The sequence below is a fragment of the Haliotis rufescens genome, unplaced genomic scaffold (genome assembly GCF_023055435.1).
Source record: "Haliotis rufescens isolate VD_foot unplaced genomic scaffold, xgHalRufe1.0.p SCAF_10, whole genome shotgun sequence".
Classification (NCBI taxonomy): Eukaryota; Metazoa; Mollusca; class Gastropoda; order Lepetellida; family Haliotidae; genus Haliotis; species Haliotis rufescens.
Genome location: NW_025963780.1, coordinates 8,438,482 through 8,462,008, shown reverse-complemented (window position 1 = coordinate 8,462,008; position 23,527 = coordinate 8,438,482). Strand labels below are relative to the sequence as shown.

Here is a 23,527-nt window from a genome sequence, read left to right as displayed (position 1 = left end):
CCTTAAACGACTATTTATTTCTTGGTTTACATTTATTTCTGAAAAAATATTGGTCAGATGAAAGGAGATACTATTTTCCTTCATTCTTCAGTATGGCCGGCCCAATTGTTGAAAATGTGTAGAAAATCGACTATTGTGTGGAAAGTGTAATGTCTCATAGGTCTCCCTTTAACTGAAGCAGGCTTCTTTACTGTTATACGATTCTCCTCAAACCTTTACTTGTGCAATATTAATCACACAACAAAGGTATTCAAAAGTTGTGTACACCATAAGCTCTTCATTCAGGTACCACCCCGTACCAGGCATTACTGTATGTAATGGAGGTGCACATCAGTGAACAGGTATCATACCCACTTTCTGCAAGTGCTGCGAAAGATTGTGAAATACTTGCCACAAATAAACATGAACATAGGATTGTGGAAGTTGTCTGGTGGATTGTTTCATAGACTTTAGAGAGGCCCATCAACAGATCTGAAACTACTTATAGTCACTGTCATTTTAACTTTCATCTGGCTGTGTGCTCTCTGTGAAATAAATGCTAACAATTAAAAATCTGAGCATCAAACTTTATTTCCAAAACTACTCATGTCATCAAAATATGAAATCAATAATATCACATGTACATAGATTTATCAAAATATATACATTCTGAAAGTATGGACCCAAGTTATGATTTAAAAGTAACCAAAACCATCAAGATATTTTGCCATCAGCACTGATAATATGCATAATAAATCCATACAAAAGATGTGATGTGGCGTTTCAGGAGCAGCGAGATATGCAAGTAGTCTTGCTGTGTTAATCTTCCTAGCGCCCTTCAATGAACCTCTGGATCATGTCAAATCCACGGACAGGCTGGTCATATGGCAGTATATGCCCAGCTCCCCTCACGATCACCTGCAACAGCAACGCATCAAAATGTATGACTCACCATCACCAGCAACACATCAATATCTGACTCACCATCACCCGCAACACATCAATGTCTGACTCACTATCACCAGCAGCACATCAATGTATGACTCACCATCACCAGCAACACATCAATATCTGACTCACCATCACCCGCAACACATCAATGTCTGAGTCACTATCACCAGCAACACATCAATGTCTGACTCACTATCACCAGCAATACATCAATGTCTGACTCACTATCACCAGCAATGCATCAATGTCTGACTCACTATCACCAGCAATACATCAATGTCTGACTCACTATCACTAGCAACACATCAATGTCTGACTCACTATCACCAGCAATACATCAATGTCTGGCTCACTATCACCAGCAACACATCAATGTCTGACTCACTAACACCATCACCAGCAATGCATCAATGTCTGACTCACCATCACCAGCAGCACATCAATGTCTGACTCACTATCACCAGCAGCACATCAATGTCTGACTCACTATCACCAGCAACACATCAATGTCTGACTCACTAACACCATCACCAGCAACACATCAATGTCTGACTCACTATCACCAGCAGCACATCAATGTCTGACTCACAATCACCAGCAACACATCAATGTCTGACTCACTATCACCAGCAACAAATCAATGTCTGACTCACATCACCATCACCAGCAGCACATCAATTTCTGACTCACTATCACCAGCAGCACATCAATGTCTGACTCACTATCACCAGCAGCAGATCAATGTCTGACTCACTATCACAGGCAGCAGATCAATGTCTGACTCACTATCACCAGCAGCAGATCAATGTTTGACTCACAATCACCAGCAACACATCAATGTCTGACTCACCATCACCAGCACTACATCAATGTCTGGCTCACTATCACCAGCAACACATCAATGTCTGACTCACTAGCACCAGCAGCACATCAATGTCTGACTCACTATCACCAGCAGCAGATCAATGTTTGACTCAAAATCACCAGCAACACATCAATGTCTGACTCACCATCACCAGCAATACATCAATGTCTGGCTCACTATCACCAGCAGCACATCAATGTCTGACTCACTATCACCAGCAACACATCAATGTCTGACTCTCTAACACCATCACAAGCAACGCATCAATGTCTGACTCACAATCACCAGCAACACATCAATTTCTGACTCACTATCACCAGCAGCACATCAATGTCTGACTCACTATCACCAGCAGCAGATCAATGTCTGACTCACTATCACAGGCAGCAGATCAATGTCTGACTCACTATCACCAGCAGCAGATCAATGTTTGACTCACAATCACCAGCAACACATCAATGTCTGACTCACCATCACCAGCACTACATCAATGTCTGGCTCACTATCACCAGCAACACATCAATGTCTGACTCACTAGCACCAGCAGCACATCAATGTCTGACTCACTATCACCAGCAGCAGATCAATGTTTGACTCAAAATCACCAGCAGCAGATCAATGTTTGACTCAAAATCACCAGCAACACATCAATGTCTGGCTCACTATCACCAGCAACACATCAATGTCTGACTCACTATCACCAGCAACACATCAATGTCTGACTCTCTAACACCATCACAAGCAACGCATCAATGTCTGACTCACAATCACCAGCAACACATCAATTTCTGACTCACTATCACCAGCAGCACATCAATGTCTGACTCACTATCACCAGCAGCAGATCAATTTCTGACTCACTATCACCAGCAACACATCAATGTCTGACTCACCATCACCAGCAACACATCAATGTCTGACTCACTATCACCAGCAACACATCAATGTCTGACTCACTATCACAAGCAACACATCAATGTCTGACTCACCATCACCAGCAACACATCAATGTCTGACTCACTATCACCAGCAACACATCAATGTCTAACTCACTTTCACAAGCTGCCAGGAGCACATCAATGTCTGACTCACTATCACCAGCAACACATCAATGTCTGACTCACTATCACAAGCTGCCGGAAGCACATCAATGTCTGACTCACTATCACCAGCAGCACATTAATGTCTGACTCACTATCACCAGCAACTATAGCTCATCAATGTCTGACTCACTATCACCAGCAGCACATCAATGTCTGACTCACAATCACCAGCAACACATCAATGTCTGACTCACTATCACCAGCAACAAATCAATGTCTGACTCACATCACCATCACCACATCAATTTCTGACTCACTATCACCAGCAGCACATCAATGTCTGACTCACTATCACCAGCAGCAGATCAATGTCTGACTCACTATCACAGGCAGCAGATCAATGTCTGACTCACTATCACCAGCAGCAGATCAATGTTTGACTCACAATCACCAGCAACACATCAATGTCTGACTCACAATCACCAGCACTACATCAATGTCTGGCTCACTATCACCAGCAACACATCAATGTCTGACTCACTAGCACCAGCAGCACATCAATGTCTGACTCACTATCACCAGCAGCAGATCAATGTTTGACTCAAAATCACCAGCAACACATCAATGTCTGACTCACCATCACCAGCAATACATCAATGTCTGGCTCACTATCACCAGCAGCACATCAATGTCTGACTCACTATCACCAGCAACACATCAATGTCTGACTCTCTAACACCATCACAAGCAACGCATCAATGTCTGACTCACAATCACCAGCAACACATCAATTTTTGACTCACTATCACCAGCAGCACATCAATGTCTGACTCACTATCACCAGCAGCAGATCAATGTCTGACTCACTATCACAGGCAGCAGATCAATGTCTGACTCACTATCACCAGCAGCAGATCAATGTTTGACTCACAATCACCAGCAACACATCAATGTCTGACTCACCATCACCAGCACTACATCAATGTCTGGCTCACTATCACCAGCAACACATCAATGTCTGACTCACTAGCACCAGCAGCACATCAATGTCTGACTCACTATCACCAGCAGCAGATCAATGTTTGACTCAAAATCACCAGCAACACATCAATGTCTGACTCACCATCACCAGCAATACATCAATGTCTGGCTCACTATCACCAGCAACACATCAATGTCTGACTCACTATCACCAGCAACACATCAATGTCTGACTCTCTAACACCATCACAAGCAACGCATCAATGTCTGACTCACCATCACCAGCAACACATCAATGTCTGACTCACAATCACCAGCAACACATCAATTTCTGACTCACTATCACCAGCAGCACATCAATGTCTGACTCACTATCACCAGCAGCAGATCAATTTCTGACTCACTATCACCAGCAACACATTAATGTCTGACTCACCATCACCAGCAACACATCAATGTCTGACTCACTATCACCAGCAACACATCAATGTCTGACTCACTATCAGAAGCAACACATCAATGTCTGACTCACCATCACCAGCAACACATCAATGTCTGACTCACTTTCACCAGCAACACATCAATGTCTAACTCACTTTCACAAGCTGCCAGGAGCACATCAATGTCTGACTCACTATCACCAGCAACACATCAATGCCTGACTCACCATCACCAGCAACACATCAATGTCAGTGAGTCAGACTGTAATTGAGGATGAACCACAGACAGACTGGATGGGAGGATTAACCATATACAGACTGTATTGCAGGATGAACCACAGACAGACTGGATGGGAGGATAAACCCCAGACAGACTCGATGGGAGGATGAACCATAGACAGACTGTATTGGAAGATGAACCACAGACAGACTGTATTGGAAGATGAACCACAGACAGACTGGATGGGAGGATGAACCATAGACAGACTGTATTGGAAGATGAACCACAGACAGACTGTATTGGAAGAAGAACCACAGACAGACTGGATGGGAGGATGAACCACAGACAAACTGGATGGGAGGATGAACCACAGACAGACTGCACCCCTGTTTGGAAAACCACTGACCATAGTGAACATGTGAACTGCTGTACCTGGTAAAAGTTGCCAACTTGTCGCACATAGCCTGCCACATCTGTATCATTCGGGTTAACCTTCCAGATGAGTTTTGGTGCCTTCTTGTATTCTTCAAGACCCTTCCATTGGACTGTCTGGAGCCATGCCTCGGTCAGCGGAACAGCAATGATGATGTCCAGTTGTCCATTGTAGATCAGCACCTGGACACAGATCATCATATCATTATTACTACATGGACAAGTTTCAGCACATATTTTGTTTAACCCAACCACTGAATCATGACTTTTGAAGAATTCAGGGCATGTTCTGAAAACTAAAATGTCCAATACAGATCAATTGAGCACAAAGTTGTCTTGTTAACCTATTGCAACAAACTACAATTTAGAATGTCATAATTCAACAATTCGCAACTTCTTAATTTTACAGCAACAAAAGAATGCAAAAGTGATTGTGTGAAAATTGGTGCCAGAACCCAATAATATATTCTTTCAGCCTAATCCATAGCAGATCCTTGACTGCAAAAGAACAAAGCACCAACCCTATAGTTATCCATTAGTGTTGCTATCCATGGCTTGACGGACTGCATGACATCATTCATGAGATGCTTCTCCACAGCGCTGCCATCATTGTAAGTGAGATTGCCTACGTGTATCGCTCTTCGAACTTCTGGTCGTGCGAGAAACGGGCCATAGTAGTTAAAGGAGGCAGGCTCCTGGAGAAAGTTTTAATGATGGGTTTATGTTTTACAGGAAAAAAGGATTGATACACTTTCATAGGAAGAAATGATTGATGCAGTTTTATTGGAGAACATGAGTGATAAAGTTTTACATAAAGATATTCATACTGATTGAGTATTTATTTCATACACAAACACAATTTATTGATATTACATCAGGCTGTATTATTTTCCCATTTGATAAAAGCTTTCACAACAGATTGTGTCATTGTCATAATGATAAGCACCGTGAACCCATTTGTGATTGTAAAAAACAATCGTGAGCAAGGGAAAGTGTGTACTATGTTAGAGATAGAGAAACTGAGAGGGTGATGACACTTGAGAAAAAAGCTATGGTCATGAATGATTCCAGGGAATTAATCCTAACAGAATGGAGATATAATACACTGCATGATGGAAGACGTCTTTGACCGGAGGAAGAATCTGGCATGACTTAGTGAAAGTGCATAGCTACTGGGGCTACCATGTCTATTCATAGTGTTACCAGTGCAATACAGTGTGCAATACATGGGTTAAGTAAAGCAATGCAAGGTCACTGTCAGAGATGCTGACCCACATGCAATCAATATGTGGAACATGAGACATTGTGAACAAAGCAACATATTCAGATACCCTCAAAGAAACTAACCTGAACTAGTAAAATCTGACAAATGTTATATTTGGGAAAACACTTTCTTTGTAAAGTACAGACTTTTGTACTTTTTATGTGTTGAGTTCCGTCCGGGACAGAGTGAGGCACCTAATCACCAGCACACAAAGTCAGCGATCTAACGCACTCAGCCACTTAGGCTTCCACAAAATGAAAGTCTGACAACTGGTAGTCTAGATCACGTACTTTGTGTACTCCTTTGACAGGTGTCAGACTTTGTGTGCTGGTGATTTGGTGCCTCACAGCTGTTACATTTAAACACTTTCTAAATGACATTGTGTGTTCATAGTAAAATCTAGATTATTTTTTATATCTGTATACTTATCCTGCATAACTTTTAATGCACTTACTGCTTGTTTTGACTGAAAGAAAAGTTGATGAAGAGGTTGTTCCAACTAGTTGTGTCGCCATCATGTTACTACAGAGGTGATGACCATCACATTACTGCTAGATCGTAACATTTAAAGACATCGTGGGGAGGCAAGTTCAGCCGGGTGGGCCACTTTAGATGTAATTATGCAGGATAAGTATACAAATATAAAAAATATCTAGATTTTACTAGATTTTATAGCTTACCCTGCACTACTTCTTAATGCATGGTTATCGGATGGTATGTAAGAAGGGCACACCGTCAGATGTGGTCCTCGGTGACACACTCTGCAGTAGTTCACGGCAGTCATTGAGTGCATCACTTGCGCAGATCTGTAATTACTTTGACCAATCATGTCTGCGGACGGTACGAGAGTATGAGGACGTCCTAGTGAAAAGCAGCAAGAGAAATTAGCATGGGCTAAAAGTCTAGAAACAGATTTACCAAGCTAAACAGCTGGTTAGCAGAAGAACTACCCTGTCAGGCGTGTGAACACTGCGCAAGTCGGGAAAGGCTGGCCCAAGACAGGAGGAGTATTTTAATGGTGGCAAGGATTGGTGACCTGCCGGGTTCCAACCTGAGGTTCAAACACCTTTGACATCTTCCAAGGTCACATTCCTCAGGTCGTGGCTTGCGAAGATAGTGTCTGACCCCTCAAAACATCTTTCCATGTTGACTCTAATAGAGCAATTACTGTGTAGAGCCATCGTAGAGGCAACCGCTCGAATCTCATGAGGGTTATTAGCTCTTGGTGGATCAAGATTGGCGAACTCAGAAGCTGGAAGGATTGATAGCTTGTAACCATAATAATATAGTGGAGGCCAAGGATACGGGAATAAAAAGGCATTTCCTAGCACCACGCAACGTATTGAAGCGACATATGACTCATAATGTGTGCACAGGGCATAAAAAGAGTTCTTCAGAGCTCGTTGATCAATAATAAAGGTGGGATGGAGAAAGACCGGTTAGACTGTCCTGGTAACTGATTCTTGGCAATGAAATTCCAGCAGTCCAAGGTGATCGACTCGGTGTGTACCATGCTCAAAGCATAAACGGGTAATATCAAGAGCGTGAAGCTCACTAACCCTTGCCGCTGTTGCCAGTCCCAAAAAGAATATTGTTTTCTTAGTGAGGTTATAAAATGATTTAGCCTGAAGAGGCTCTAACATGCAAACACCAAAGTATGACATTAAAAATCCCATGGGGGAGGCTGAAACTTGGCCTTCTTATCTTCAAGGTGCAATGAGCGTAATAGCGCCTTAAGTTCTGGGAGCTTGGTCATTTTCTTATCTTCTGGAACTGCCAACATCGAATTGTGAGACACCCAATAGGTAGTAATGGTGCTGTCTTTCAGGTGTTGCTTGGTACGCAGATAGGGAGGAATTCAGCTGGGAATTGAGGCGATGCAGTAGTAGGATCCTAATCCTTTCCTTTACAAAAGTTTTCGTGAACGCAACCTATCATCATAAAGGTCTCAGATTGAAAGCCAAAGCCATAGCAATGGCCTTAAATGCCTGTGCCGAATAGCCTTTTCCACCTAGAGCTCTCTTAAGTAAAACCAGGCATACACATGAAACTTGTTTGGCGTTAACCTGCAGTGGTTGGACCACCCAGCTAGAGGTAGTGGATCATTTCCTGCAAGACTTCTGAGGTCTACGGTGCAATCACAATGAGAGCGAGGCTCTTGGTTGCCCTGATCTTCTGCATCACCCTGGGAAGAAGTACTGGTGGTGGAAAAGCGTACGCCCTCGGCCCTTCCAACATGATGTTGAATGTGTCCACCGCTGGTAGTTCTGGCAAGTGGCGACGTGGTCAATATTGGGATGACCTTGGCACTAACACACGAGATGAAAACCCGGGAGGAAGCTGGATAAATTGTTATCAAGGAATGTGCTGGACCTGAACACGTATGCCCAGCCGATTGACCAGATAAAAAAAGAAGAGGAACGTCTCTTGAAGAAGGGAGTAAGAGTGTGTCGTCCCATGATTGTACAGGCACCAGGCTGCCGTGAGGTTGTTGTTCTACCAGTTGAAATGACTCCTGAGGTTAGGGGGAAGAGCAACAGATAGGTCAAGGGAACTGTTGGATCCGACGTAAGTGTAGTTGACTTTAGCTCCTCACAGCGTGGGCTGGAGTGAGCAATCCCAGGAGCACTTGCCACTGAAAAAGTGTAAGCGGCTGTTGAAGAGCGTGTAGCAAATATTTTAGATTCGGCTGTCAGCGAACCAATGCCAAATCCCATGTAGACGAAAAAAATGCGCTCCCCACCTGATTACTGAGGCATCGACATAAATGGAGAGGAAAGTCGAAACTTATCAAGAAGAAAAGGCTGAATATATATTAAACTTTGGTCTAAAAGATTGCACTGTTTGAAGTAAGGTGATCATTTCCATCCCCTGGGCATTATATAAGCTCTCCCGTTCTTATATCGAGGTGGTTACTCGTTACCCCGCGTGATAGCATTGGAGGTCTACTGAAGTTAGTGACTAGGTCACATTGATGTACAGCAACATTTCTTGAGTATATAACTGGCAAAAACAATAGGCTGCATTGAAGAGCTAGGGTTATTATTATTGAAATATATTTAGTAAAAGCTGTAACTAAAATGACATGATATTGGAATATGTAATTCCTGATAAAAAAATAGTTTCAGATACAATTTTTCCCGATCATTGCATCAAAATCCTATATTTTATGTTATATATTATATCATTGGTTAAGTTTTAACTAAATCACCAGTAGATTCCAAGAGAACGTGTGTACAGCTGATAGCTGTTTCCACCTTAGTTTACGAGAGTGAGTGAGTGAGTTGGGTTTAACACCGATTTTAACAGTATTCCAGTTATATCACGGCCTGTCAGCTTAATGTGGAAGGAAAGCCTAAAGTGATGCAGGTCTCAGACGTTTACCACTTCGGTGAAACCCACGAGCACAGGCATGGTGCTGACAAACCTAGAAACATAATCAGGCCTAACCAAGATTCGAACCCACAATCATAGCTTTCTGGCGTGCCCAAGGGACGCAACTCTGCACACTAGTTTACAAGAAAATACATAAGGTAATCTTTATCTCTGCATGTAAAACAATGCCAAGCAGAACAAAAAATACAATGGTGAACGGTGAATCAACATGTCTGGTCAATTATTATCTCAAATTTCAAAATTGTACTGACTAAGTTTCTTGTCACCTGTTTGTTTACCGGAATTCCCTGATTTTTTTCTGCGCACAATATTCAAAATAATTTTTTTTCCAAAATACTGAAGCCGCTAAAGAGGGGTGTGTGCATTATACTTGGGTGTGCACTATACTCAAGAAAATATGGTACAGCGACAGGCGTCATCGAATGGTTGCAGCATTGTGTACAAGTAAGCATGAAAATCAATCTGTACAAATTCACTGCATGGCTAACATTAGGTCAGTTGACCTAATTCAGGTCGGAGATGTTTACAGTCAGAGAGTTCTTGACATGTGACAATTAAATCACCCTGCGCAGTTACCAAGAATCCCACAGTTTGCCACAGACACGGTTGAAGCTCAACATGGATAATCCCTGGTGAACTGTGTGGTAGACAGACAAGTGGTGTTTCCAAGTTCTGTGTAGAATGTGTCATGTGGCTGGTGTAGGAGCAAGTTGATCTCCATGATATCTTGTCCTGTCCAGTGAACGATGATCCCGAGATCATGAAATGATCATGAATTTGTGATGATCTTTAAGTTTTGGTACAGATCATGTCTACCAGAAGCCACATGAAAGAAAATGTACTATTGTCCTTTCTGTGGAATCATTCAGCCAACGTTCAACGGACACTGATTAGACAGGGAGAATTGGGGGGAACTTTCATAGAACCCTCACCATGAATGAGGCCAGGTGCTGCTAAGTGCTTGAGGAAAAGGTCTGACCTCCGTTGTATGAACGCCAATCGCGTGTCCATCAACCACTCTGATCTCGTGAGGGTTGTTGACCGTGGGGGATCCAAAGGAGAGCACGTAACCATAAGGTGATCGTGCTACGGATAACTTCTGTCTGAGAGGTCATTCCGAGTGTGTGCCAAGTCTGCCATCTCCAACGCATGGGTGGGGTAATTGTCTTCCCTCAACTGAGGAATCTTGAACGCAGACGATAAAGATAATATCGTAAAATCATCGTCCAACCATCCAGTCCGACAGAATGGAGTTAGGCTTGGACCAAATAGTGTCTCGTTTATCCACGCCTTGGCCGTTTTCTGCTGGAACATGGACTGCATCATCTGCAACCAGGTAGGATCCATATTGGGTGCCTGGAGGAGCTGGAAGGGCGGGGTCCGCATCCTGGAGGCACTGAGAGTGCTGGTGCCATCTGATGACAGGTGGTACGCTTGCAAGAAGCCGGTCTCTGGGTCGTTGGCGCCAGGGATGGTGTAGTCACTGTGGTCATCAGCGTCTGAAGTACTTTGTTTGCCCATCAACGTAGGTAGAAGAGACGCAGGGGAGCATGAAGAAGATGGAGTAGCACTCTCTGAGAGCCCCTCTGGTACTTGGATTAGGCTGTGGGGTATAAATCACAAAAAGCAAATAGTGTTGAATAACACACAGAGGATGACAGTGGGTTGTCGCTTGAGAACTGAAACAGGACTGTTCAGTATGAGTGACAGCAGTAATGTGATGGACCGTGACGTCATCACTTCCAGTAAGTGCATTAAAGAGTAATGCAGGATAAGTTAAGTCTTTTTTCATAACTTTGCTCTAGGATCTAAAAATCTGAAACACAAAATAATCACACACTGGCTTAATCAGTGCATCATTTATACCTCAGTTAGAATATATGTGTTACAGTTGATGGGGTAATTACTCAATGTGGGGAACAATGGTCATGCACTTCCACTATGTGTATGTTGCAGATCAATGTGGGGAACAATGAGATCTTCCTGTGAGTGAATGTTATTAAATTCTGCTGTCATTAGTGCTCTAGAGTATGGAAATGAGCAGTGTTCTATTATATTTTATGCAAAATGTAATATTTCAGTGCTGTGCATGCAAAAGCTAGTGTTACTGGTTGCAACCAAGATGGCAACATGGGAGAGAGCACTAGTAAAGCTGGCTCACTGAAGAAACTGACTACACATAAACAGGAAAAGCTCCAGAATGTAAACTGGTAGACAAACTTCACAAATAATACACATCAGTCAACTTGCGGGAGCATTAGATTCAGAGGCACCCTGGGATTTTGGGGTCAATATTTCATTACCAAACACTACATGAGAGGCTGCGGTGTTACCAAACAATTGTTTCTCATTACATGAATGCTGATAGTGTTACCAAACACTGTCTTCTCATTACATGAGAGGTTGTGATGTTACCAGTTACTGTTTTCTCATTATATGAGACAGGATGTACATCTGTTCCACAAACTTCCACGATGCTTTATCCTCACAGACACCAACCTAAATTAACACAGACTTACAATGCAAACAAGACTGTTAATGTTTACTTATGTTACAAAATATACCCAATATTGGGTGGAAAAGGTTTTGTAAATATGACATATATGAGATACAGGATATGACTCCTTGAAAAGGCCTGTGAACAGATGTCCTCCCTGTGTATAACCTATCTTTACGATGCCCATTCATCAAGGTCAACTGGTATGTCCCATTATGTAGTGTTTGTTTACCAGTCACACAATTGTACCGTTGTTAGCAGGAAATTGTAGTAATTGGAAGTCCCTGTCACATTTTGGAAGTATGGAGGTCCTTGTGTGAGGTCCCCATTTAACAGCTCATCAAAAACCTGGCAATTAAATAACAGTTAACATGAAACTCAGTTTCTTCCAGTGTCAGAAAGAAGAAGAAAATATGTAGCAGGAAAACACTTTCTCCAAATTATACCTCTGTGAGAATAAAGTTGTAAAGATCGTCCAGGCCTGTGACTTTATAAAAGTATGCATCATGGCCGTTATTTAAGACTTTACCCATTATCTGTAAGAAACAGAATTAAGAAAAGCCTGTAGTTTAGGCAACACCTTTCTTCTTGTTGGTTCTAAAGATGAGCAGGCTAACATAATTAGGCTTAACAACATATTAAACAACATCCATTTCTGCGTTTAAAGTTAGTCAGCAATCTGAGAATTCTGATATGATATACTTAGCCTGCTATGACAGTGTGAAATTTGTTTTTTATCTTCAATACCCATAACACAGAGTGAAAACAGCTCTCACTCTGCCAGAGAAACCATTTGATGTCAATGCTTGATATAAAGAGCCACACAGTGGCGTTGTGTATGGCTGCCAGGTCAGCAGGTCCAATAACAGATCCCTATGTCTTAGTCCAGCTTTTCTTGCAACGTTGTTAAGATTAGGTCTGGGAACCACATTCAGCAGGTGCTAATAAGCAGTCAAAAGTCTGTCAAGGCCTTGATCTTCAGCAGGATCTGCGGCAATCTAGTTGATGGAAATAGGAAGTGGCAAACAGGCCTACATTTCTTTTGCCAAATGTGATTGTAGAAAAAGTGAAAAATCTCTAGATGGAGCATAAATTCCCCCACAAGTGGCCCCCAGAATGAGATGAGATTGTGCCTCCAATGAATTGAAATGGTATCAATCATCATGACAGACTGGAATGTTTACTCCAACAGAGGTTGGGAATGCATTGACCCATCTTGTTGATGTGGTATGCTACTGTGGAGTTGTCGGTGGCAATCGCTACCCTACTGTGTTCAAGAGAATGTTTGCTACGCCTGAAGGGCATGAATGGCCACAGGGAATTTCAGACAGCTGAGTGGGTACAAAGTCTGTGAAAGAGACATTCGACTTGAGGTCAATCACTGGAGATGGGGGATGCAGACACTGGTCTTACAGCCCCAGGAGACTGTGCTGATCTCGTACTTGCCACTTGTGTACCATAATTTCTCTGGAAAGAGCTTGAGACATTAGCGACTGAATCCGTTACCACCTGACCTGAGGAACTGAGAGATGATTCAAGGCTGTATGAAACTGATCCCTAAAGAACTGAGAGACTGTGAGGGAGATAGCTCTGATGTCCCCACATTGATTATCCAGCCCAGCTATTCCAAGCAATGACGGGTGTAGTTGACAGGGAGATGCAGGATTGTCACCTTGATTTGAGACAGAATACTGCCCATGTAAGAATCAAAACTGATATCCACCACGGACATAGGACGCCTTCGATAGACTATAAGGTAAATATCTGGGCCAAAGAAATGCTAAATTGTTGGGTCTGCCATCGAAGATACCGCCCCTGCACGTAGAAACCTTGGAAATATATCGTGTCCCAGTGTTTGGGGATGTGTTGATAAGCATTTTGTAAGTCAATTGACATCAGTTAATTTCCCAGTTGTGGAGTTGTAGCTGTGCCATTGTAAGCATGCAAAATCTGACACTTCTAAGTATTACTCATTAAAAATAGTTATCTTTTCAGCTGGGATTTCTTCAATGATTCATTTCTCCAACAGATCCTCTCTTCTAGATGATCCTGTGGGAATTATCCACGTAAAAAATCCACCATGTTGGAGTCTGCAACCTACTGGCATGGAGATGACAGGATTGGCTGATGGTGGCAGGTCCCAACCACATGGTAATAAATCTTATTCATTGCTGATGCAGACGGAAGGAAACAGATGAGTGTCAGGAATAATGAATTGAGGAGGAATGGCCTTGTGACTTGCTGCATTGTGTGTGCATGACCACCATAAATTTGCAAAATGGGCGCTTTTAGACGGACTTATATAAGGCTTGGAGTGTCTGTAGGGTAGTCACAGCCTGAGACTCCAATGTTTGAGATTGTTGAAGCCTTACCATGGTTGTTGCAGCAGGTGAATCCAGAAAGACGAATGCCAAGAAGTCTCATCCATGTGTGTTTTCCTCCATAACATTGTGAGCAAACTCATGGCGTGCCCTTGGGGAGCAACAATGTTGACCTTCCATTAATCCTTAGAGGATGCAGATGAAGACACCGCTGTCATTGGAGTAAAAATCTTGCATTTGAAATGAAACACAAGGCCATGGATAAGGGTGTCAAGGATTGTATTTGCAGATATATTGCGGGAATTTAAGGTGCTGAAGGTGATGCTTAAAATGGCAGAAACCCCAAGACCATAGGTGCCAGCAGGTAGTCAGTCTCATAGTGTCCTCAAACGTCTTGACACCGAAGGATGGTTTATTTGATCGACCAGGAAACAGCAATTGTTGAGCCTCAACAACCCAGGGCAGATGATCTTGTCTTCTGAGGACACCTGAGTTGCCACATTCTTTGCCCAGATCCTGATTCTGAGCAGGTGCAGTGTTGACAATGTAGGAGTTTGTGATGAACCAGGTACAGGGGCAAACACCACAGAATCAGCAGGCGTAAGTGTGTGCATCAACAGACACAAGTGACACAGAATCAGCAGGTGTAAGTGTGTGCATCAACAGACGCAAGTGACACAGAATCAGCAGGTGTAATTGTGTGCATCAACAGACGCAAGTGACACAGAATCAGCAGGCGTAAGTGTGTGCATCAACAGACACAAGTGACACAGAATCAGCAGGTGTAAGTGTGTGCATCAACAGACGCAAGTGACACAGAATCAGCAGGTGTAAGTGTGTGCATCAACAGACACAAGTGACACAGAATCAGCAGGCGTAAGTGTGTGCATCAACAGACGCAAGTGACACAGAATCAGCAGGTGTAATTGTGTGCATCAACAGACGCAAGTGACACAGAATCAGCAGGTGTGTGTGTGTATGAAGAGACACAAGTGACACAGAATCAGCAGGTGTGTGTGTGTATGAAGAGACACAAGTGACACAGAATCAGCAGGTGTGTGTGTGTATGAAGAGACACAAGTGACACAGAATCAGCAGGTGTGTGTGTGTATGAAGAGACACAAGTGACACAGAATCAGCAGGTGTGTGTGTGTATGAAGAGACACAAGTTACACAGAATCAGCAGGTGTGTGTGTGTATGAAGAGACACAAGTGACACAGAATCAGCAGGTGTGTGTGTGTATGAAGAGACACAAGTGACACAGAATCAGCAGGTGTGTGTGTGTATGAAGAGACACAAGTGACACAGAATCAGCAGTTGTGTGTGTGTATGAAGAGACACAAGCAAATGCAACAACAATATAGAAAAAAAATATGACGCAAACAAAACATACGAGGTGAACTGTAACGTGCCTTGTGAAGTTAAGTGCATACCAATGAGCTGGTACAAACCAAAACACACCCTATCAACATTCAAAGCAATATCAAGGATTGCTATTATAACTCCAAATGGGTGACCTACTTCTGGGGTGCGTTTTACAAGCTATTTTCACTCTGTTATGACTATGGAAGGTCAGAAACACATTGGGCACTGTTGTAGCAGGATAGTAGTAATAAGTAGGTCTATTGCCATCATGCTTGTACATAGTTTTCTCAGAAACTTTTCAAAAGAATCCTGTCTTTGAAATCAAACCAACACTGCCAACAACAAAATATTTCAATTTTGATCAAATACATCCTCAAAAGAACATGTTGTGGCCATCAGAACACATGGAATGTAAATCTGAAATAGATAAGACGTTGTGAATCAATTAGAAGAACATTGCAGAAGCCTGCATCAAATATGTTTAAAAACTATACATCCCACACTGGAAGTAGTAATAACGGAAAAAGCAGCCTTGTTTTTGTGTTTTCATCCCTGCTTAAAACATCTTCCACTTTCCATGGTTGCCAATTTGGTTGCGCAAGGGTTGAAGCAGTATGCATGAAGTCAATCTCAGATATACCTTAGTTCTAAGAAAGTTGAAATGATCGAGTAAGCCTGTAACATTTGTTGCAAAGGAAGAATTGCCTCCTAATATCACTGCCCAAAATATCTGTTGGCAAAAAAAGGGATCTCAATTTTAATGAGATGAAAATGAGCGTGGTTTGATCATGGAGTTATATCTCATTTAAAACAGCAGCATCTTGGCATCCTGAAAAGAGTAATTGTATTGTCAACAGTCTGTGATGAGCATGTGAAAAAAACATTCTTGAGAACCTGGGGTTGATGGCATGAGTAAAGGGTACAGCTGTGATGGAACCATGACTCGCTTTGTTTGTTTGTTTGTTGTTTAATGCCTCACTCAGTAAAATTCCAGCTATATGATTGGGCTTGTAAATAATCAAGTCTGGACTATACAATCCAGTGCTTGACACCATGATCTACACAACTGAGTAAGTGAGTTGGGTTTGACGCCACTTTTAACAGTATTCCAGTCATATCATGGCGTGTCAGCTTAATGTGGGAGGAAAGCCCGAAGTGATACAGGTGTCAGACATTTACCACTTCGGTGAAACTCACAAGCACGGGTATGGTGCTGACAAAGCTAGAAACATAATCAGGGCGAACCGAGATTCGAACCCACAACCATAGGTTTCTGGCGTGCCAAAGGGACACAACTCTGCACAGCAAATCACGGCGCCTTAGACAACTGGGCCACACATTCCCCCTTCACAATTGAGATACGATGACATGCATCAACCAAGTCATGGGTTGCTGAAGACCAATTCTAACCAGGACAACATGTGATCAGCCTGGTCCCACCTACTCTGATACACAACAGTATACTCCATGTGGTTTTCAGGGCGGTGTTGTGGACTTGCTTGCTGTATATGACAAAAGTCATTTTGCCTATTCCTGTATAGAACAATTCCAACTAAACTCTAAACTCCCATGGTAATTAATTTACTGTACAAGATTGTTTCTACACAAGGTTAAAACAAAGTTGTGTCACAAAGAGCTAAAGGGGTAACAACATTGAAGATGCCTTCAGTTGTCTAGTCAGGGGATTAAACCCCGACTGGCATTTACTGTGTGGAATGGGGCCAAGGGCAGCAGGTGTTTTATTGTATATTGTATAAATAGGATGGTAGTAATAAAATGCCAGTTACTGATTGTTAATTGTTATTTTAATTATTCACAATGTCAAGATCAAAGGTTGTTTCACACATTGAACAATTTATGCAATGTTGTTATTTTTGTACGATCAACAGAAATAGCAGAAACAATATATGTTTAATGGCTGAGAATCACTAGACAGACAAACGAGGCAAACCTATCAGCCTTTGAAAACACCTGTGCTTTAGGCCATGGCCCCAAATAGGCTTGTCATAAAAAACGATGTTGGAGCATGTGTGATTTCAGCACTTTCACTAGGACATTTAAATACTTTCTACAAATATAAAGTTTTTGTCTCTCTAGGAAACAAATATCTAGGGAAAATGATATTCAAAACAAAACCGCAAATTTTTTTTTCACTTTACTTGCCCCGTTAAAGAGCTTATAAGAAAGTGTGTAAATTGTTCTCGCTGTCTAACACCCACCTTGAAAGCATCCCCAAACCTCTGTTCCTGCATTGCCTTCACAGCTAGGTCGGACTGTGACTGGAAATAGTCCCGCTCACTCTCATCCAGAACGCCGATGTTAAACATGAAGTCAGCATATTTCGGGAACATCTGTCAATGATATCAAACATCATATGACAGGTAGTCATGCACACTTAGGAACACAACTAAGTGATCAAATTTCATACAAATAAGTTACATTAAACAAAGCCTTTATCTGATTTCACTCCTGAATGTTCTTTATAAAAAACATCATTATCAACAGCTGTTCATACAGTTTTATGTAAGAATAGATTTCAAAGCAAGTACAAATGCATTCTTGTGTGAAACATGAAGTAAAGACAACAGATATAGACAAAACAAGTGACAGACAAAGGGCTTTCACCTTTTCCAAATAATTATTTAAGTTTAGTACCATACAAAGTGAATATTAGAAAGTAAGCAAACGCTTAGATGAACATCAAACATGCATTCTCAAATTGCCGAATTTAAGTCTGCAATTTCAGCTTTTACTGATTCATTCGAAATTCCTTTGTTGACACTTTTTATGAGAGACGCATAAGTGAAAAGACATAACTATGGACAAAAACACTTGAGTGACTTACAGGTTTTGAAAGTCTTCATGCGCCTAAACATAATTTCACATTTATAGAGAGGCAAACAAGCAAAGCTTCATCCCATATGTGATGTTTTCCTAACAGTGACATGCAAATTCTTAAACACGTGCCATTCATTCAGGACAAAACATCTGCAAACACAAATCATCAACATATTTCACAGAATGTTGTCACAAACAATGTTTATTTAATCTTTGTTCATTTTCACAAAACAAATCCAAGGAAAGAGTAATGTACCTGGTCTACATTTTCGAAACGATCTTAGCTAAGGTAAATCTTAACAACTTACGTTCAAAGATAAGATATCTTAGGATTAAGATAAGATAGATTTTCGAAACTGTCGTAAACCTGTCGCAGATCGTTCAGAGCTACGACATCTATCGTAACTCTGACAGAGAACTCATTTGTGTTAGAGATTGAAAAAGCGGGGTGTTTCCCAGTGACGTCACGAGGATTTCCCAGCTGCTGACAATAACAACAACATAGATAAGTGACACGGAGTTCATGATCACATTGTCAGGTCACATTGTTTAACACGGAACTATCTGAGTGACATTCAGTACAATCCCACATACGTTCTACATGTAGACGTTTTGTTTTTATGATAAGAGATGACTACCCGAACACAGATATCATTCGTGTGTCATGCAAAGGCATTTTGCAAACCCAATAAGTGTTATAATCAATAAGTGTAGTGTTACCACACTATAGCTATTAGAATTGAACAAATGTGCAAACAGATACTTCACTATTTTCCCTTCAAATGGTCCCTTCGCGAGCGCGCAGAACTTTATGTTAACACATCGCGTACAAAGTAAAGGATCAAAAGTAAGGGACGTTATTCTAGATGACAATGCCGAGGCCTTTGATCAAACAGCAGGCATTAATCATTTAAGATGCGTGTTCAAGTCTGATGTTACGTGTTGTATACTGGGTCAGTTGGACAATACTGCTTGTTTTTGCGTTTATGTCAAAAGTCAAGTTTATAGAGAAAACACTAACATTATACCTGGAAACTCTCAAAACAAAATTTTTTCATGAAGCAGTGCACCCACGAGCGGGTTATAATGACAATGTATGCTTAAATTAAGTTTGTTTGTTATTTATATATCCAATATATTTCACGAATAAACCAAGGACTCAAATACAATATCAAGCAATTAGTATTTAGAAGATGCTTTTATTTTTTTTTATCTAGTTGTGTTGTCTGATGGAACACTCCACAAGTTAACGTGAACATATATATAATGTAGTCCTTTTCTATCCTTTAAAAATAAGTAGAGCTAATAAACAGATTTTTTTTATTTGATTTAAATCTGGCTGATGAGTGAAATATCTACATTGTGAATGTGTGAAATCTATTTCCAAACATAGCATTGCTAGGGTCATTTAATAGTATTTGTCCAGTGACCCTATCCTTTACAACTATTTTATTGTCTGAATGGTTTCAAGTAATTATATCTTTTTAATATAAAACGGATAAATGTACACTTTAATTTTAAAAAGACCAACATCAATTATTATTATAAAATCGGTCCAGTGAATGCAAAATTCAAAGATTATTGTGATTAAGTCCATCAGTAAATTTCATTCAATAAACATTTGCTCCGTAAATATATTGTAAACTGAATTTTGGGCAGTGTTCAAAATATGTTACTTTTTGATGACATTTTAAACTCAACGAGCATGGGAACCCATTTTTTACTTGATTTTTCAAATCGCCAATCTGGAAAATACGATACAAAAATATGTGCTTAACTTTTGCCGTTAAAATATCAACAAATTGCTATATTTAATCGAATACATCTATGCCGTTAATCACCTGTTTTTAAAGAATGCAATTATTGCATTGCAACAGACAATATTTACTCACTTGTTATCAAATATTTGTCTTTCAGTAATATAGATAACCTAGGTGTTGTTCTTAAAACGAAAAGAAAAATACAATTACATTTGCTAGATAAAGATTAAAAATACTCTTTATACAAATATACTATACACATATTTGATCACATGAATTTCCTTGTTTAATCAATAAATAGTACACTGGTATTGTTACATTCAATTGTTAAAACCGCTTGTCCCACATCAATATTGATGTAAAACATGATGTGAAACGTTTATGGTTTTGCACTTTGTCACACATGTAGATTGATATAATTTTATAAAATGCAAAATTTAAGACTAAAGCATTCCCAGATAGCAGTCAGATGTTGGGTCAGACGTTGGGCCAACGTTATCACTTACAATTGTCACAAATGCGATCCAGAAAATATAACAGCGGAACTCTGCGCTTTATGCACACTCTAACATTGAGCAAGCCCGGGCGAATACAAAGGGAAACCACTCTCAGTTAGAGTATGAACCAAGTTTAACTGCCCCTGAGCTATCAATAAGGTCACGGTCATTACTATAGCCTGCCGACACCTTACGTTTTTATCCTTCCCAAATTATCGAAAAGGTATGTTGTTTCACACTTCTTCAGCATGGACTCGGATAGAAATATATTGTAAGCTATCGACTCCACAGTTATGTGGATCGCTGTCGCGATGAAGAACACTTCTGACGTGAAATCTTTGATGCGGTCTTCGTGTTTTCGAAGGGTCAATTTGAATCACAAATTTTAACAAAAGGAAATGTCAACGTTTGAATGTAAAGCAGACTAATTGTTTGGCAAAATATCTATGGAAAAGTATGCTGCCATCTTAGATGAAGATGAAAAAAACTTACGATAGGTATGGGTCTATCTTGGATTTACCACAAACATTAGCCTACGATGTCCTTACGATAACTTTACGATTATTTAAGGGCTACGATCGTTTCGAAAATCTATATATTTGTACCGTTATTGGATCACAGAGGCCATCTCCGATAGCCATCCCCTTGAAGTTGATCTTCACTTTAGCTGTTGGGTTCTCCACGTGGATCTTGTAGGAGATGGCGGGGACGTACTTCCCTGCATACGACTGGGGAACAGAGGACAGAGATACAGTGATGTAGGAGATGTCGGGAACAGAGGACAGAGATACAGTGATGTAGGAGATGGCGGGAAAAGAGGACAGAGATACAGTGATGTAGGAGATGGCAGGAACAGAGGACAGAGATACAGTGATGTAGGAGAAGGAGGGAACAGAGGACAGAGATACAGTGATGTAGGGGATGGCCGGAACAGAGGACAGAGATACAGTGATGTAGGGGATGGCAGGAACAGAGGACAGAGATACAGTGATGTAGGAGATGTCGGGAACAGAGGACAGAGATACAGTGATGTAGGAGATGGAGGGAACAGAGGACAGAGATACAGTGATTTAGGGGATGGCCGGAACAGAGGACAGAGATACAGTGATGTAGGAGATGGCGGGAACAGAGGACAGAGATACAGTGATGTAGGGGATGGCGGGAACAGAGGACAGAGATACAGTGATGTAGGAGATGGCGGGAACAGAGGACAGAGATACAATGATGTAGGACATGGTGAGGACAGAGATACAGTGATGTAGGAGATGGCGGGAACAGAGGACAGAGATACAGTGATGTAGGAGATGGTGAGGACAGAGATACAGTGATGTAGGAGATGGCGGGAACAGAGGACAGAGATACAGTGATGTAGGAGATGGTGAGGACAGAGATACAGTGATGTAGGAGATGGCGGGAACAGAGGACAGAGATACAGTGATGTAGGAGATGGCGGGAACAGAGGACAGAGATACAGTGATGAAGGAGATGGCGGGAACAGAGGACAGAGATACAGTGATGTAGGAGATGGCGGGAACAGAGGACAGAGATACAGTGATGTAGGGGATGGCGGGAACAGAGGACAGAGATACAGTGATGTAGGAGATGGTGAGGACAGAGATACAGTGATGTAGGAGATGGCGGGAACAGAGGACAGAGATACAGTGATGTAGGAGATGGCGGGAACAGAGGACAGAGATACAGTGATGAAGGAGATGGCGGGAACAGAGGACAGAGATACAGTGATGTAGGAGATGGCGGGAACAGAGGACAGAGATACAGTGATGTAGGAGATGGTGAGGACAGAGATACAGTGATGTAGGAGATGGCGGGAACAGAGGACAGAGATACAGTGATGTAGGAGATGGCGGGAACAGAGGACAGAGATACAGTGATGAAGGAGATGGCGGGAACAGAGGACAGAGATACAGTGATGTAGGAGATGGCGGGAACAGAGGACAGAGATACAGTGATGTAGGGGATGGCGGGAACAGAGGACAGAGATACAGTGATGTAGGAGATGGAGGGAACAGAGGACAGAGATACAGTGATGTAGGAGATGGCGGGAACAGAGGACAGAGATACAGTGATGTAGGGGATGGCGGGAACAGAGGACAGAGATACAGTGATGTAGGGGATGGCGGGAACAGAGGACAGAGATACAGTGATGTAGGAGATGGCGGGAACAGAGGACAGAGATACAGTGATGTAGGAGATGGTGAGGAGAGAGAAACAGTGATGTAGGGGATGGCGGGAACAGAGGACAGAGATACAGTGATGTAGGAGATGGTGAGGACAGAGATACAGTGATGTAGGGGATGGGGGGGACAGAGATACAGTGATGTAGGACATGGCGGAAACAGGACAGAGATACAGTGATGTAGGAGATGGTGAGGACAGAGATACAGTGATGTAGGAGATGGCGGGAACAGAGGACAGAGATACAGTGATGTAGGAGATGGCGGGAACAGAGGACAGATAAACAGTGATGTAGGAGATGGCGGGAAGAGAGGACAGAGATACAGTGATGTAGGGGATGGCGGGATCGGAGGACAGAGATACAGTGATGTAGGAGATGGCAGGAACAGAGGACAGAGATACAGTGATGTAGGAGATGGCGGGAACAGAGGACAGAGATACAGTGATGTAGGAGATGGCGGGAACAGAGGACAGAGATACA

At 41.9% G+C, this 23,527-nt stretch overlaps 1 protein-coding gene across 5 annotated transcripts in view; it reads right to left on the bottom strand.

Annotated features, from left to right (window-relative positions):
• Positions 1-552: 552 nt before the first annotated feature.
• LOC124118623 (probable serine carboxypeptidase CPVL) overlaps positions 553-23,527 on the bottom strand; it is a 95,188-nt gene continuing 72,213 nt past the window's right edge. For 2 of the 5 annotated variants that reach the window (XM_048386733.1, XM_046480817.2), the window contains 6 exons: positions 21,456-21,578; positions 17,975-18,106; positions 12,318-12,416; positions 5,433-5,606; positions 4,912-5,094; positions 553-897 (listed from right to left, as the gene is read on the bottom strand). In XM_048386733.1, the coding sequence (XP_048242690.1) occupies positions 808-897; positions 4,912-5,094; positions 5,433-5,606; positions 12,318-12,416; positions 17,975-18,106; positions 21,456-21,578 (801 nt within the window). In that variant the 3' untranslated portion in view covers positions 553-807. Of the gene's footprint in view, positions 898-4,911; positions 5,095-5,432; positions 5,607-12,317; positions 12,417-12,514; positions 12,605-16,395; positions 16,486-17,974; positions 18,107-21,455; positions 21,579-23,527 lie in introns of all 5 variants that reach the window. The other 3 variants (XM_048386735.1, XM_048386734.1, XM_048386736.1) reach the window with 3 other exon arrangements.